This window comes from Schistocerca piceifrons, chromosome 7 (assembly GCF_021461385.2).
Source record: "Schistocerca piceifrons isolate TAMUIC-IGC-003096 chromosome 7, iqSchPice1.1, whole genome shotgun sequence".
Taxonomy (NCBI): domain Eukaryota; kingdom Metazoa; phylum Arthropoda; class Insecta; order Orthoptera; family Acrididae; genus Schistocerca; species Schistocerca piceifrons.
The window spans coordinates 236,364,128-236,382,712 of record NC_060144.1 but is presented as its reverse complement, the minus strand read 5'-3'; the positions used below and the strand labels follow the sequence as shown (position 1 = coordinate 236,382,712).

Here is an 18,585-nt window from a genome sequence, read left to right as displayed (position 1 = left end):
ATCGATGTTTAGACTGCCGATATGACTGCCTACGAAATTATCGGCTGCATATTGCAAATATACTGCTGGTTTTAGAGCTGTGTTGTTATGTATTGATTTATTGTTAGATATTCTGTACATCAACGAGCTAGCAGCCTGCTTATCCCTCTTGGAGCAAGAAATGAGAGGAAAACGATGCGCGTTCGCGCTTGGTGGGAACCACTTTGCCAACAATCGTAGCTGCATGTAAGTGGCACAATAAAAGGTGTTCGATGGGTCCATCATTCGGTTTCATCACATATCGGATTCGTGCGGAACACACCATGTCGTCTTCTCTGTTTTTTCTCATTTCTGCGAAGCTTAGTGTCAAAATTGCATAGTGAAGTTAAAAGTTATAAAATGGTTCAAATGGCTGTGAGCGCTATGGGACTTAACATCTGAGGTCATCAGTCTCCTAGAACTTAGAAGCACTTAAACCTAACTAACATAAGGACATCACACACATCCTTGCCCGAGGCAGGATTCGAACCTGCGACCGTAGCGGTCGAGCGGTTCCAGACTGAAGCGCCTAGAACCGCTCGACCACATCGGCCGGCCTTAACGTTATAGTTCCTGTCGGTAGCGCCGATTTCGTCAGCATTTCCCCTCACACATCTCCGTCCACTGCAGGGACCAGTCTTGTCATTTAGATTTTTATTCATTTTTAGCAACTGCCTTTGAAGAACGCCGATGCGAAGAAATAGCACGCTAGTTGCGTTAAAAATTGTTTCTCTTTTTTTTTTTTTTTTTTTTTTTTTACGCAACTGGTATGCTGTTTCTTCACATCGGAAATCTTGTTATTCCATTCACAGCAACACACCCCCAGTGCAATCGGACTTCTTCTTTGTGCCACCTACACTTGCTTCACGTAGTCACTGTAGATGATCGGTATGCACTGTAAATGTTCATTGCACATTTTCGACATCTTCGGGAATGCCATTTTTGGCTTTGTTTTGATGATTTGGAAATGAGTCTTGGCCCTAAACTAGTCATCGAATGAGTGAAAAGTAAATAGTGCAACCTGGGCTGGTTTTTCGTTCTACTGAGTTAAAGATAAAGACTGGACGTGATGAAAGCGCAAAAAGTAGTAAGACTTCTTCACACAGTGAAAGTAAAATTATGTTCTACTACGAGTCCCAAAGAACAGTTCCAATTATTTACCGAAAATTGCGAAAAAGTATAATATAAAATAAAAATATCGGCACTCGATATTGCCATTTCGATAACTATATAAAGGGGAAGGAAATTTCGCGGGTATATATCGATAGTATTTGGAAAAATATATTTTATCAACAGCCTTAGATCCTATTAGCGAACACCATCGCGGAACTCAGAAGGCGCCTGGTGAGTGATGTACCTGTGTAGTGGTACACTCTGCGGTACTGCTGTGGACGTCTTGAGCCATCTACACAACACATTGTACTTTACATTTGCAATATTTCCTAGCTTTGGACAAGAGGACAATTGCTACAAGAGAACGTTATAGACTGACGCACTTTTGCGCGATTTCGATTCCTGTTGCTACAGATAGCATCTTATATGTTGGCAAGCGAGCGCCTAGATTCTGTTTTTTTGTACTAGCAATAGGGAGTTTACCGATAAGTAATAGTTGTCATCGGAAAGCGGGGATTCCACGAGCTACGCGGCATGTGGCAGCGCAGTTGCGCACGCCGTGCTCCGGCAGGTGCGGCGTGTTTACGTGAGCCTCTCCCACGAGCGAGGAATGCGGCTGCCGCTGCCGCCACAGCCGCTGGCCGGCCCGCGTTTCCGCCTCGCTGGAATGCGCGCGCTCCGCTCGCAGCAGTGCGCGCCACGTAGCGCCGCCCGGCTAAGTAATGGCACCGGCTTCTGGGGAGCGCGGCCAGCGCCGACACCTCGCCTCGCGGCAGCCGCGGCGCGCGCCTCTGCGGCCGTACTAGCGCGTCACTCGGTACTGCTCGTAAAAGTTAGGCGACGTATTTGACAAACTGGATAACCGGCAGATGGAATTCACTGGAAAAGTCTGGTAACTTTCGCGGAGTTCTGAAAACTGGGGGGAATCGTGATAGACTCTATAGGGAGTTGAACTCTTCGTTAAAGGAAAGGAATATTTTGAGCAGTTTCATTTCAAATTACTGTCTGACACTCCTCCGGAAACAACCAGCTATGGAGTCGCGCAAGGACCCATGGAAACGACCACACTTGTTTTTCAAATTCGCTGTTTAGTTTGTCAAACAAACACACAGATGTACCAGATAAATTTGTCAAATTTAACCTCACTGTTGAAGCAGCTATCACACTGTGCGTATTGTGTCGCGATTTATTTTGACGCTAGACAACGATCAGTTTGACTTTAAGAAACCAGACTGCAGTTCTAACGTTGCGGTTGATAATAGAAGCAAGACCGAAGAAAAATCAAGACACCTTCGTAGGATATGTCGAACTAGAAAAAGCGTTCGACAATGTAAAGAGACGCAAGATGTTCGAAATTCTAAGATAAGTAGCGTTGAGCTGTAGGGAAGGACAGTTGATATAAAATGTGTACAAGTACCAAGACGGAATGATACCAGTGAAAGAAAAGAACGAAGTGCTCACATTGAAAAGGGTGTAAAACAGGGATCTTCAATCTATACATCGAAGAAGTAATGACGGGAAAAAAGAAAGGTTCAAGAATTGGGTTAAATTTCAAAGTGAAAGAATATCAGTGATAAAATTTGCTGATCACTTTGCTATCCTGAGCGGAAGTGAAGAAGAATTACAGGGTGTTCAAATGGCTCTGAGCACTGTGGGACTTAACATCTGAGGTCATCAGTCCCCTAGAACTTAGAACTACTTAAACCTAACTAACCTAAGGACATCACACACATCCATGCCCGAGGCAGGATTCGAACCTGCGACCGTAGCGGCCGCGCGGTTCCAGACTGTAGCGCCTAGAACCGCTCGGCCACTCCTTCTGTATTATACTGTAGCAGTTCTTTCTATGTACGGTCCAATTTTCCTTGAGCTATGTTACTTGGCAGAGGCACATCGTGCGAAAGTCACTTTCGTCCTAAAGTTTTGCACACCACTGTATATATTACATTATCATCTTCAGGCAACACCACTCAGTCCCACTTTCATTGCCACGGAAATACTGGGTAGCGTAGCGGAATACGCGCTGTTGGGTGGTTGGTTGGTTGGTTAGTTGGTTGGTTGATTTGGGGGAAGGCGAGCAAACCGTGAGCTCATCGGTCCCATCGGATTAGGGAAGGATGGGGAAGGAAATCGCCCGTGCCCTTTCAAGGGAACCATCCCGGCGTTTGCTTGAAACGATTTATGGAAATAACGGAAAACCTAAATCAGTTTGGCCGGACGCGGGTTTGAACCGTCGTCCTCCCGAACGCAGGTCCAATGTGCCAACCGCTGTGCCACCTCACTCGTAACATGCACTGTGCTGGCTTTCGTAGCCTCTATATTAATCACATTTCACTTCTTCTAACAAGAAATCTTTGTACAGTTTTGAAGTATGTGCTGCTATTTTTAGTTTAAACCGTTTGTTTCGATATTCCTGTACACAGAGATATAGGCATGGGAATGGCCTACTATCGGGAATAAAACTTAGCTCCGTGATCAGATGCTGAAGGTATCCGAATCATCCTCTGCCAAAGGCGACATTGGCTGCAGTGTGGAGGGGCGTACGATAAACACTCCCAACGTTGTCAGGTTTCCAATCTTTGTAGCCGCTAATTATCATCTAGCTAGCTATCTGGCTCATGAGATTGAGTGCATCCACTTATCGGCGTCTTTATTTCGATTTTCATAAATCGTTTCAGGAAAATGCAAGGCTACGACCCATTTCCTTCTCGGTCGTAGCCCGATAGTAGTCTGGCCGCAGTCTCTAATGGAAATCAGGTCGAAATGATAAACAGTAACCTTATTTCTATTTTCAGTACGTAGTCTATTCAGATTAGTGCTGGTTTCCAGAGAGAAACTTTTCATTTCGAAAAAATGGCGTTATATTGACCCACAATATGTCCCAGAGCTGAGTGGCGTACGCTTTTTACAGAACTATAATTTCATTCATAGTCATAGCACTTGATTAACTCGTGGTCTCTTTCTGTCGTTTGGAACTGTTCGCTGCTAGACAGACTTACGATAATGCCTACGATGCAAAACGTTGCAGGTGTTCCACCAGGCTTTCAAACCCAATTTGTTTTTAGCGATTTAGATCAATTCCTGAGTCGAGAGATGGAATGGCGATGGAAACGGGGTGATGCAAGTACATATTATGACTGAAAGGTACATTTAGGAGCGGAAGTTTCAAATTTCAAATTTCTCTTCATTATCTACTCTTTCGGAATCATACTAATCAAATCGATGGAAACTTCAGCGGTTCCTCAAAAGATGTTCGCCATACTCCGACTGCCAGAGATTTTGTAAGCACCATACACAGTATCTGTTACAAAAGCATGAGTTGCTGTTGAACTTTGTATGTTGGTCGTCGTATATTCCGTTCTGAGCAGGAATCTTTATACGTTTTCATCTGCAAACTTCGACAGCAGTGTTTTGTATAAATCTCTTTATAGATATGTGACCTATCATAGTGAGGAGCGTTTGTAGATTTTAATCGCTCCCTCATTGATTGAAGTCTCCGTTTGTTTGGTGCAGATTTTGGCATAAATATTAGTCTCACTATAGTAATGACGCTACATAACGCAGAGTTTAATGAAAGATGCTGTGATCTTTTTCGCCGTACCAAAACGTGGAAAAGTGATTGTTAACATCAGTGTGGAGTACATTAGAAACGGAGCCAAATTTTGTACTGAACAAGGATGGGGAAGGATATAGGCAGCATTGTTATTCTAAGGAAGTATACCGGCATTCGCCTTAGAGATTCTAGAAAACCACGGAAAACTCTAATCTAGAAAGGCGGACGAGGACTTTAAACCCGCTGCTAACGAACGTGAGCCCAGTGCCTTGATCATTGCGCCAACTGTCACGGTGACATCTTAAAGTTTGGTGAACGTGGTTATAAACGAAGCGTGAAACAGTTGGATCGGGTAGAATCTATTTGGTTAACTCTCCGGTGCGCAAACTCGAGCTTTGCGGTCATCTACACGTACGAGGAAACGTGACGTCGTAAGTAAATCTTTCCTTGTGAGCATAAAGGGGTTACTACCTACAAACCATTCACAACTTACAACGATTTTCTGATCAGAGTGAAATTCACCGATACATCCACTTGTGTGCCAGCTAATTTGGATTCTCGATTGGTCAAGCTGACAGTTATCCGAGGATTTCTCCGGTAGAGGCATTGTCAAAAACAATGGCTCGCTTCACTGGGCGTTAGGATTCCGAGGCCAGGCGGAGAAATCCCAACGATTCGCGAGACGCCTAAGGCGAGTTGTGCCGGCAAAGAATGGGGGCTGCCGTAGGGTTTCGAAACTGTGTCCTCGGCAGCGGCGACTCCCACGCTGACCTTCACAGGCGGCTGAACAACTGGCCGCGGTAATGCGGCGGGCAGAGCTGGGCCGTGCTGTACTGGTCGTGTCGCGAGCTTCCGCTACCCGCCCGCCGTGCACGCTCTTTAAATTACCTGCCTACTGCTCGTCATTCTGTGATCTCAACACTACCTGGATGGGCAACTCCAGTCTCTGAACGTACAACGTCTGCGTGCCTGTCGTCTGCTTCCCACACTGTAAGGCAGATTGGCAAAAAAAATTATCATCAATTGAAATGGCAGATTACTGTAACCAGTCGCAAGTTATTTTATGTCCAGTACACGTATAAAAGGCTTAAACATCCGTCATCTGGTGGGTTTATGTCAATTAATAAGGCATGTATCTATTGTATATACAATTTTTGGTTAATCTGTAACAGTGTCTGGTAGCAGAAAACGAAAAACAAAACACTGTTTTATGAGAGGCAGTCAAATGAAAACCGAGCACTCGCCACAACGGGACCATGGAATGGTTCCATTCACAAATAATCACCACACGCGTTAAGACATTTATCTCAGTGGAAGACGATACCGTCAATTCCTCCTAGTGGAACGCGGTCGGCTGGAGACGGATCCACTACCGCACGCACTCTTGCGTTTCCTCGTCCGTTTGAAACTGACGTCCTCGTACGTCTTTCTTTAAGTCGACAAAGTTGTGAAAATCACGCGGTGAACGATTCGGGCTGTACAGAGGATGTTGCAGTGTTTCCCAACCAACTCGCTGAAGTGTGGGATGCGCGTTATCGTGCAACAGCGTGATTCTGTCCGACAGCATGCCTGAGCGTTTTTATTTTATGGTGCGTCGCAGTTTCTGCAAAGTGTCTTCATGGCGCTGCGCATTGTTCGTGGAACTCGACGAGCAGAGGGCCTCTACAGTCGACGAAGAAGTCATCGTGAACTTTCCGGAACTTGTGTGAACAGCTTTGGATTTCCTTGGCGATGGAGATGTGGGATGTTTCCAATGTCGGCTTTGACGATTGCCCTCCGGCTCGAAATGGTGGCACGATGTGAGGTCATGGTGACCTTCTTCTTCGAATGCAGGGGCCTTGACCACTGAAAGATATTCAAACTTATTTTACCGTTCACTCATAGAAATCAAAAACGTCCACATAATATTGAGCCTTGACTAAAACAGTCTTCTGTTGTTTTGTCTTCTGCTATCAGACAATGCCGCAGGTTACCCAAAAGTCGTACATACAATACATGCATGTCTCATTAATAGACATAAACCCACCTGACGATGGAGGTTTAACCCTCCAGAGCGCAAAGTGGACATGAAATAACTGTGACTGTTGACTGTAATTTGTAGTTTTAACTGATATTCATAACAGCCACGGTGAAAAAAGTTTTGATCAGTCTGTAAGTGATTGAGGTCAAAAATTTAGGGCTCATCTCGCGATCATTGGCGTTAGTTTAGTGTTTTTTCTGTGATTTTGTTGACAACGAATGATTAATCTGTGACAACGCTTGTCACTCTCCCCGGTGGCGGAACGTCGGAAAAAGCCACTGAACGTCGACCGAACATCCCGAGATGACCGCCAACAGGCATTACGTCATTAGGGATTAATACTCGCTGTTCATGAAACGCACTCCAGTCAAATGGCTTTACCACTTCGCAGGAATAGTGCCACCCCCTGTTCGAAGAGATATAGCTGCGAACGAGGAAAGAAAGAAACTATGGAGGGCGACAGCCTACCTTCCCCTTGGCAGGAAAAAGAATATCAGAAATATTCTAACTGCTGGCTATGATGAGAAATGTACGACTTGGAAGTTCATCAGTGGAGTGAGATCTGGAGTTGGCAGACTGTTCATCATATGCTTCAATACCGGCTATGTTCAGCCTTCAATACCGGCTATGATGAACTTATCAAGGAACAGAACGTGGAATGGAAGTGGCCAACTCTGGGCAAAAATAATATAGTTATAACTGTGTATAATATGTATGTTTCTTATACGAGAATAAATAAATAGTACTTAAAACGGGGAAGCGTCATGGGAGCGCAGTATTAAATTGCTTCATAACAAGACGCCCCCACAACCAGAATAATTCCTTCCTTCATATAAGCTAATTTTTTTGCGATCTCTCTTACATTTTGTTCATGTAAATGGCAATGAAAATTACGATTAAATTTGTTGTACACAATTGCCTGAAAAAAATCCTGATAACTTGGCATTTAATACCCTATTGAGAGAAATACCCTATCACATTTGCAGTAAGTTTATCTGTGATTCTGAATAGCAACATACTGTATGTGCTCGGAGGCAATGCATTATTTCAGATACAAAGTATGAAAGGATATATTTCGCTTTCGATCGTGAGGGTGGTGTCCTTAAATGAATGACTAAGAACTACTTCCGCAGTTCCTTCGTAGTGTATCATGAGCAGTGGCGTGTTTGAGTGAACGATGTGAACTTCGCTGAAGGGGCTTCTGCAGTGTTTGAGACTCCTCATTTTAAGAATTACACGTACTTAAAGATTCGGTTCATACAGCATCTGTCGATCTGTACTGCATCTCTTGATGTCGTTTCGCGTCACACTGATAAGACAGAAAGAACATTATGGGCACTGCCCACCGCAGGATGGGATACTGGCTCGTGTCGTTGCGGGCACATGACGCGATAATGAAAGACCATAAGCGCAGCAGACATGAAGGGGAAATTATTTTAGCGACGACGAGGGGCGCAACTGGGGTAAGTCACTGATGCAAGCGACCTTGACAGAGGGCAAGACGTTAAGGCCCGGAGCCTGGGAACGAACATCTCGGAACCGGCGAAGCTGTTCGCATGCTGCTGTCGGGAGTGTTTGTGGAAAGTGGTTGAAGGACGGCGAACCCACGAGAATGCGACAAGGTGTTGGACATCCACGCCTCATCACAGAACATGGAAATCGTAGGCTTGCCCGCCCTGTAGAGCAGGGTAGATGTGACCACAGAGTACAATGACAGCGGAGACAATTTTTTCCTTAGCACACGGTTCAGCATAAATTGTTGAACATGAGGCTACGCAGCAGACGACCCCTGCGTTTTCCCATGTTGACCCAACATATCGTCATTTGCGATTGCAGTGGGGCAGGATCATCGAGACTGGCCCGTGGATCAACGGAACGCGTCGCGTGACCGGATGAAACTCGTTTCTTGTTACTCCAGGCCAATGATCGTGTGCGGATACGCCGTCATCCAGTTGAATGACAGCTCGAAACAGTGCTTGAGGAGCCTGATAGTTTAGTCACTTTAATGTATTGGCCACCATATTCACTTGGTCTGAACCCGATGGAACACTTCTGGAACGCTGTTGGGCACCATCTCCGCGTCCACGAACCACGGGCCCGCATGTACCGGAATTGTGTAGACCTCTGGTGCCAGATATCTCCGGAAACCTTACAAAGGGTTGTCTAATCCATGCTGCCCAGAATCGCTGCTGTATTAGATCCGAAGGCTGCCCACCTTGCTATTAAGCAGTTGGTTTACATTTTTGGCTTATCAGTATATAAATAAAGCCGTAAATTAAAATAAAGCAGAATAAGTTGTATGCTTGCCAGTGTGCAGAACTGGAAGTGTTTTATTTTGCATTGTAGTGTCATTACGTGCACAACATTTTGTCGTACGATGATATTTGGCCGACACACTGTTGTCCGACATAGGTTTAGTCAGAGATCTCTGCTTACAATCCAAGCACAAAAAATTGGCTTCAAATCGTCATGTTGCCCGTGGCTGAATCACTCGTACTTTTGACAGACAGTGGTGGCGCCGATTTGCTAATATTCCGCTTTAGCCCAATCCTCAACCGAATTAACCGAAAATACACTTATTTTACAACATTCGGAGTCTGCTTTCTTTCAATATCTTAATTGTAGGTGGCGGTTGTACAGTTATCACATTACCAAGAATTGCAAACATTGTATACCCTACTTAAAAAAAAAGAAAAAAAAGAACCGTATAATACTAAGAGTGCCGTTCTCTACTACTTTTATATCGATTATATTTGCCGCAGCCAATTTTCTACAATAAGAAGGAGAAGAGAAAGAAAGAAATAGTGTGGTTATTATAACCGAAGCAAAACAAATCAAAGCTATTAGTGTACATAGACTTTTCTGTAGTTCTCGGTAGTAACCTATACCACGGAGTTCCACTTTTCGTTTTCTCAGCCAGCCCGTTTAGCACTTGACGTAATGTCACACACAGATTAATGAAATTATTTCTGATAGCATAGTGTGAGTCGTCCTTCGTTAGTAGTTTCGTGTGTTGTCCCTCATCTGTGTGTGTCACGCACACAGACTGTACGTGTTGTTGAGAATGTAGGAAGCTCTCGCCAGCCAAGAGTTATCTCTGGAATGTCGGAGATAAGGCAGTAACTTTATCGCTGTGTTCTCTGATTCAGGAATGTGGGCATTTTCGTCTAACGAGAGACGTGATCTTACTTCGCCTCCTAAAGTGTGGGACGTTAGCCCACACCTACAGTCGAGTTTACACGTCTTTTTACAATTAATGTTAAAAAGTTTTTATTTTCTACTGTGTATGTTTCATGCATCGACAGAGACAACTTTACATTTTATGCACACTTGTGGTCGTCTGCCATAAAGGACAAAATAAACTTGGTCGGACTCAGTTTGCTATTATATTTTGCTTATGACCCTATTTAATTTTTCCTAAATTGCGGGATGAGTGCTTTCTTTCATTTCCTCCTCTGCGCTTATGGAAAACTGATGCATTTCAGTTCCTTGCGTCGTTTTTAGGGCTTCTCAGCATATGCGTGTGACATGCATCGCCTTTTGACATTTTAAGAAATTATGCCCTTGCCTGTGGAACGGGGAAACAGAGACTGTTTCTGTCTGCTTGTTTCTAAGTAAATGTGAGCAAAATAACAACAGACGCAAAGCAAAATACTGGCTCATAAGCGTAAGATAACTCTGTATTTTATATGTTTGCATCTGAGATAATACGGATTCTTGGCGCAGATTTCTTAGTCACATGCCAGAGACCGAGAATTTGCGGCCCCAATGACCGTATCTCTTCTAGGACAGTGGCTCACATGCGGAAGATAACTTGTTTGCATCACAAGAAAAAATACTGTTGCATCAGAACTTTCATCAGGGGGAAGCTTCATTTCACTCATGTTTGTAATATCGTCTAGTAATGCCCACGGTCGAAAACAGTTTCAGAATGTGCGCTAAAATTCATTTTTACGTGCTTCTGTTATTTTTAGATATCTTTATAAAGCTTTGCACAGTCAAAATGTGTATACCGTAATTTGTTTTGTTTGACTTGCAGGTATACGAAGCCACAGACTTTCGCGGACTGCATCGGGAACGAACTACCTCTTGGCTGGGAGGAGGCGTATGATCCACAGATAGGATCATATTATATCAACCATGTTAATCGTAAGTATAAACATTTTTTGTTATTTTAATATCTGTTGACATAAATTTAGGCGCTGTGTTCATCGTAAAATAAACGTATGTATACAGATGTGATGGAAATAATTTTTGAAAAACAGAAAGGTATCTATAACAGATTCTGATGTGTAGCTTTATTTAAAAAAAAACAGTATCCCAAAAAACTACTTGTGGCTCTATCTGAGTTTTATATTATTGTCTGCTCGAACGGAACAGCCCTTATTCTTTTTTAAGGATGTTTGGAGTAGAGACTCCTTAGGCAGGGGTTAAATTTTTCATGTGAAACATACTGCACTTCTATCTGCTGCACAAAGGTTGCAGAAAGAATTAAGTGTTAATAAGCAAAATTTTCCAGTAACTATATGCTGTAAATAGGAATAAAAGTTCGCACATACTCTCTGTACATTATCAACAATTAAAGCATGCCTTCTGTAGATTTAATTATTAGTAATTTTGCCCTTATTCTCTTAACAAATGAATGGCTTTGCGTAGTTGATTTAATAGTCAAATTGTATTCACTAGACATCAGAGCAAATTTGCATCTAATATAACCAGCTATGGATAGGAAATGGAAGGTTGTGTAGCTTTGGCTTCATCTTCAGCTTAGTTAACTAGTAACTGTAGTCTTTTAGATAGCAAGTATTAACTTTTCCCTGGTAGTTCAAATGCACACACTTCCGCGAATTCGTCGCTGATTAACTATCGTTTACGGCCATAGCGCCAGCGTGCTGTATTTGCGACCTATGGCCATCCGGAAAAGTTTGCTCTATTCTTCGTCCCATACCCTGCTCTGGGCTTATTCTCGGATTGTTATTAGAAGCCTTATCCAAAAATAAGACCACTTATCTCCTTCTGGTATAGCAAAACGCACCACTCGTGGGAAAGTCTCTTACAGCTCGTCAGTAAGCACACAAACGAAACCCAATTTATGAACCTGTTGAGACAAAGATTCAGAGGAGGAATTATCTCTTTCGGACTGCGATTGGGGCAAAGGTTTTTACGTTTTGAGGTTGATAGCGGAGGGAAGATATACCGTGCATGCTGAAAGTTGTGGCCGCAGCCTACTAAGTTCGTTTTGGGGTTAGACTTTTCCTTGACTCTCTGTTGATGTGCAGTATTCTCGGTGGACTGTTAAAGAGTGTTGCGAGACTTCTTAAAAAATGAAAAAAGAAATAGGAACTGCTGTTTGAATTGTCGTATGAATGCTGAAAATTGCAATAGATGAATTGGAAGGCATCGCTACCAGCAGACATGCCAGCAGAAGTGAAAGTTACCCTTCGAGTATGTTAGTCGGCTCGGGCCATGCTGCCCGAAGACGCTGTGCTCCTGTAAAAGTTGTTGCCACCGTTTTAACATTGAGGTACAAACTAGGTATCATTGTTCTGTCACTATTTTTTTTTTAGTATAATGGGTGTTTTTAAAGCCTTTTGCATTAAACAGTTCCACTGATAGGGACTGAACATTATCACGGCCATCACTGAGACACTATTTCGTGTCTTGGTCAGTCGACTTTGTGGCCTGTCTAGACCGTCCTGATTCTGATTGGTGGTAGAATTTGGAAATTTGTGGTAAGTTCCTATGGGACCAAACTGCTGAGGTCATCGGCCCCTAGGCTTACAAATTACTTAATCTAATTTAAACTAAATTACGCTAAGGATGACACACACACCCATGCCCCAGGGAGGACTCGAACCTCCTACGGGGGGAGCCTCGCGAGCCGTGACAACGCGCCGCGCGGTTACACCGCGCGGCTGCGTTTTGTTTCAATGTATTTTTGTTTTATTTGCATTAAATCACTCTCTGGTTTCATTCAACAAAGGATCTGCGTTTTCTACATCGTGCTTACTGTGTGCTGGCGGCTCTTGTTTTAGATATTGGACGACTTGCTTTTGTGCTTTCTTTCCCTTAGCGTTTGTCAGATGCACGTTCTGACGCCACACTCGTCAGGGCAATGTAGGTGAGGGAAGCCATGTGCGCAGTCTGTCTGCGTATCATATAAACTTTTGTTACTCGTTTTATCGTACTGAAACTGTTTTTCTATCATACTCGTATTATCTGAGGCGGAAGTTGAACTCAATATTTGCGTAAACAAGAGTGGGAAACCGTCGAAAACCATACTAACACTGGCTAGTTTAGCAGCCCATGATCATTAATCCGCCGCGCGTATTCTATCTGTGGTGTCCACTTCCCCTTTTCACAAGCTAGCGCAATGCGTGTCACATTTTACGAGCAGGTCAGACCAGTAGTTGTACAGAGTGTCCCAGGAGGAATGGTCAGTATTCAGAGATATTAGAGAAACGCTCATTTGAGGCAAAATTTCTTATGGACGTATGACCTTTACCGTATGGTTTCCGAAATAGAACACATTTAATAAATATTGTTATTTATGGAAGTGGTGGCTTTACGCACAAATGGATAAAATCGTATTTAACAAAGACAAATTTAAACAATGTTCGGAAGGTAGAAAATGTTAGTGACCGGATCTAAATCACAATAAGTATCCCACAGGGTTCAATATTGGGTCCACTCCTCTTCCTATGCCAGAAAGCCGTTCCGGGAAAAGAAGTTGAAAGCACAGAGGTAGGTTGGGCTAGAATAAAATTTGAAAGAGGTTTGGTGGGTAAGACACACAGGCGCACACTAGCGCAAAAACAGAGGTAGATTTAAAGTGCTCTGTCTCAGAAACCATTCGGATTAGGGCATGTGTCCATATGTAATTATTTGCTTCAAATGAGCGTTCCTGTCATATCCCTGAATAATGAGCATTCCTCCAATATTGAGTATTCCTCCTAGGACTTCCAACATCGGTCCCTATTAAAAGAATCCAAAGTTCGCCAGCAGTGAGCGAACAAACGGGCAGAGGTCGATGACGAAGAAAAGGCACTACGTTTGCTTTCTTGCTGCCGTTCGTACTGGTACCGCGAGATACATCATGAGGACCGCGTAGCACGCGACCTTTGCCCCCATATCGCCAGGCGAGTGCTGATGTCTTGCACGCGAACCCGGAGTAATGACGCGTGTGTCACGCCACTGTTGGCCGCGTTCCAAAGGACGCGCGCTCACTCGCAGACTGAGGCATGTGAGATAGCGGCAGCATCCGACGTGACAGTTGCCGCACACAATCAGTGCGACGCCGCCTGGCCCGGAATTTATACGTTTGCAACGACGATGTGTGTGCAATTTCTACTCTCAGAAATACGTTTTGTTGAGCGTAATATCTGTATCAGCAATTAAACACACAAATCTAGTATATATATATATATATATATATATATATATATATATATATATATATATATGTGTGTGTGTGCTAGCCGTGCGGGCTGGTTCCCCTTATTCCGCCTCAGTTACACTATGACCGCGATTGCTGGGCAAACACTGTCTCCACGTATGCGTACACCATAATTACTCTACCACGCAAACATTGGGGTTACTCTCGTCTGGTATGACACGTTCCTGGCGGTTCAGTGGGGGCCGAACCGCGCAATAACCCAGGGTTCGGTGTGGGGCGGCGGTGAGGTGGGTGGACTGCTGTGGCCTGTTGTGGGGTTGTGAACCACTGCGGGCTACGGCTGGGACGAAGCCTCTCCGTCGTTTCTAGGTCCCCAGTTCAATACACAATACACAATTGCCTCCTAGTCTGAAACGGAAGCGTAGTGAGATTATTTTCAAACAAAACGCAATGCTCAACATTCACTGATGACCACTGCGAGATTGATTGTCACTTAATAGCTTTGCGGGTACTTGAAGCGGTGAGGAAAGTATATAAGCGAAGCAGAGACTAATGGGGAAATAGTAAATTGGGAAATTCTTGGACGTAAGCGACTTTCACAAAGGGCAGGCAGTTATCCCGGCACCGGGGTTGGGGTATCTCCTTACTGACTGCCCGCAGCTCGTGGTCTAGTGGCTAGCTTTGCTGCCTCTGGATCACTGGGTCCCGAGATCGATTCCCGGCCGGGTTGTGGATTTTCTCCGCCCGGGGACTGGGTGTTTGTGTTGTCCTCATCATTTCATCTTCATCATCATCATTCGTGACAGTGGCTCGATTGGACTATGTAAAAACATTGGACTGTGTAAAAAAAAAAAAAAAAAAAAAAAGTGTGTGAAATCTTATGGGACTTAACTGCCAAGGTCATCAGTCCCTAAGCTTACACACTACTTAACCTAAATTGTCCTAAGGACAAACACACACACCCATGCCCGAGGGAGGACTCGAACCTCCGCCGGGACCAGCCGCTCAGTCCGTGACTGCAGCGCCTAAGACCGCTCGGCTAATCCCGCGCGGTGGACTGTGTAAAACTTGGGACTTTGTACGGGCGCTGATGACCGCGCAGTTGAGTGCCCCACAAACCAAACATCACTATCATCCGTTCTGACGAAGCTCATCGGCTGTTCGCGTGCTACTATCGTGTGCTTCTGGCTAAGTGGTTGAAGGATGATGAGACTTACGAGTAGGCTATAAGGCGTTGAACATCCATGCCTCGTAACAGGTGGAAGTCGGAGGCTTGCCCGTTCTGAAAAGCAAGGTAGATAGCGATCTTTGCGAGATCTGGCGACCGAGTACCAAAGTGTTTCGAAGTCCCCCGTTCAGTATACATTGTTGAACCTGGGACTCCGCAGCAAGACGACCTTTACGTGTTCTCATGTTGGCCCAATCATAAATACGACTGCACTGGGCACGGGATCATCGAAATCGGACCATGGATTAACGGATCGTGTCGTCTGGTCTGATGAATAATGTTTTTTGTTACATTATGTCGAGGATCGTGCCCGGATACGCCGTTATAAGTGCGAACAGCTGTTCGAAATATTCACCGCGACACGAACACAGATAGTGGTGGTAGTATTATGCTAGGAGAAATATTCGCCAGCACTTCCATGGGACCTGTGGTATGAATCGAAGAAATCATGATAGCTCTGGGCTGCGTAAAATTGTTGCGGACCACCTGAATGCCTCCGTGCCTGATTTCTTATCCGACGGCAATGGCATCTTCCAGCAGGATAACTATCTGTGTCACAAGACCAGATTAGTACTACAGTTATTTGTGGAGCATAATAGTGAACTAATTTTGTTGCCTAGGCACGAAATTCGCCTATCTGGGCCTAATAGAACGTATGTGGGACGCTCTCGGACGCTAGCACCGCTCTCTCAAAACACCGGCCTGTAATTTATGGGAACTGCGTGACCTTTACTTAGCCATATAGTAGCACTTAGCTCCGGAAACCCAGCCGAATTCCCTTTAGGCCTTCCCCATATACTTCACCTGTTTCCATTTCAACTGCATAACAATCACATTGACGAAATCAACTTATACCTGTTCTATATATTTATTTGCCCTCCTATCCCTTTTTTTTCTCTTGAATACAAAATTTAGTTTTATCAGATGAACTCCACACATTTTTTTTTATTTTACTTTCAGTGTCAAGCTGCACTTCATTTCCATTTGCGCTATGTGCATAAATTTGTGTATTAGTGCTCTCATGATTAAGTATCGCAGTATTCTTAGTGTAATCGGAAGAATCTAGGCAGAAGATTTAAATATTAGGGATGGTTGTAGCAAGCACAAACAGTTTATAATGGTACCACTCGCAATTACGAAAGAAATCCTAACCAAAAGTGATCACGTACAAGCAAGTGATAGTTAGCAACAGCAAAAGATGGGGATCACCTGATGATGCCTATCAATCACAACTACTTTTACTTCCATCAGAGCATACTGATTTTATTCTATCGTAGCTTGACGTCATCTGTGGCACTATTTCTTGCGGTGATCGCTGTGCTGTCTTAATACTTTGGCTGTGGAATGCGGCTAATCTCTCCACGTCGTGCTCGAGTGCCTTTGAAGAGTAATTGTCTTCGCTATCAGAAAGTCTCATTCAAGAGCATCGCTATCTTGATTTCCAATCGTACCGTCTCATATCGGGCACCTGTTAAGCCGACTCCTTTACCGGTTTTGACATACAGAATACTGCCTCGACGCGAAGTCTTCGCTAGTCAAATTTTGGCAGTAGAAGGCTCATGAGGGTTGTCTCAGAACTGGTAATTAGAACTCTCTTCTCTAGACATTCGTCAGAGGAACCGAGATAAAAGACACGTGTAAATTTCACTTCAATGTATGTGAACTTAAAAAAATATACAAAAAAAATCGTTCCCTTATAGCCGTGTGTGTTAAAGCGTCGCTTCCGAGTACAGGCAGCTGCGCCAGCCCCTGATCGAATGCACCCGGCGGATTAACGACGAGGGTCGGTGTGTCGGCGACCCTGGATGACGCTTTTAGGCGGCTTCCCACATCCCACCAACTGAATACCGGGCTGGAACCCAGGTCCCGCTTCAGTTACACGATTAGCAGACATTTAGGAAATTTCCGCACACTTTCATATGAAAACGCTACTCGCAAATAGTTGGAATACACATATTGTGTCTCGGGGGGGGGGGGGGGGGGGAGAGCATCCGGTCACCGCATTAAATTAACCGTGCAAAATTTGTTAATAACCATGCGCCGATGCGAGGCGGGCATAAGAAGAATATGTGATGAACTAAAAAACTTATAAAAACATCAAATAAAAACTTAGCAAAATTTCTTCGTATATTTCAAGTGCCGTTAAATGCAACATTGCTCGAAGATTGACGAGGGGCAATTATTTATACCAGAGAGGTCTTGTGAATGTCACTCATGTTACTGTTGAGCGTCTTAGACGGAACTATAGTCGTTTCAGTTCCTCCGTTCTAATGTTGCCTTTCTACGTTGGCTGTACCTGAACGTAAGCGCTTTATTAATAAAAAAATAAATCGAATTTTTGCCTTTTTGGTCGGCACTTCCGAATCATCTCGACGGAAAGTGCTTAGATGTTCGTCGTATCGGATGTTGCAACAGGAGAAACTCCAGAAGGGTGCGTCTTTGTCATTATACTCGATTAAATAGTCCGAGCGAAAACTACTAGACGAAAGCTTTAATAACTGAGATCGCCGTTGCCTTTCTTTGTTCCAGAAACGATAAGCAGTGCATCGTACACAAGACGATATGTACACTAAGATGTAATTGCTCTTGTAATCACAAATATTTACTAATTAGATTTTAGACCTAAACTACAGTATCCTCTTGCACTCTTAAACGTAGCCACATCGCACCTTAACTTGTAACCGTTCAGTACGCTAAGGACAGTTTACATGGACCACTGTGCCGAAAAAACTGAACCAAAGAAAACGGTTTTCAATTCGTTAAAGTCACTAAATTCGTGGCAAAATACGGCAGCGATGCTACCGTTCATACATAGTAGTTTTATTTTCGAAATGTCTTTAAAAAACGCACATAACTGTCGCCTTGACATTTGAATATATCAGTATATATTTTTCCTTTGTGAGAATTTTGATTGCAGGATAGTGGGTGAGGGAGTAAGATTTACCTTGAAAGTTTCATTCTAGAAGATTTATCGTGACTGTCGGACATTGGAATGTAGTGCGGTGCTCAACAGGGTCTTGCGAATGGCGCGGTGGTTGCGCAGTCACATTGCAATGGTAAAACTACCATGCGTCACTCCCATCCAGTGTTGGTCATATGCCAACTATTTCATCTCTTCGATACAAGGAAAAAAGGTGTAGTACCATTGCTGACGTCTGCGCTTGTGGAACGTACTCATAATCAATCATTCGATTCTGCGAGAAGACAGCGTACCGTGCAGTCTAGATGTTTCCTTACCTTGATGTTTTTGTCCTGGG

At 44.0% G+C, this 18,585-nt stretch overlaps 1 protein-coding gene across 1 annotated transcript in view; it reads left to right on the top strand.

The window, feature by feature from the left end:
• Window positions 1-18,585, top strand: part of LOC124804818 (protein kibra) — a 200,890-nt gene that overhangs the window by 89,693 nt on the left and 92,612 nt on the right. The window contains exon 2 of the mRNA XM_047265156.1: window positions 10,744-10,853. Within this exon, the coding sequence (XP_047121112.1) occupies window positions 10,744-10,853 (110 nt within the window). The remainder of the gene's footprint in view (window positions 1-10,743; window positions 10,854-18,585) is intronic.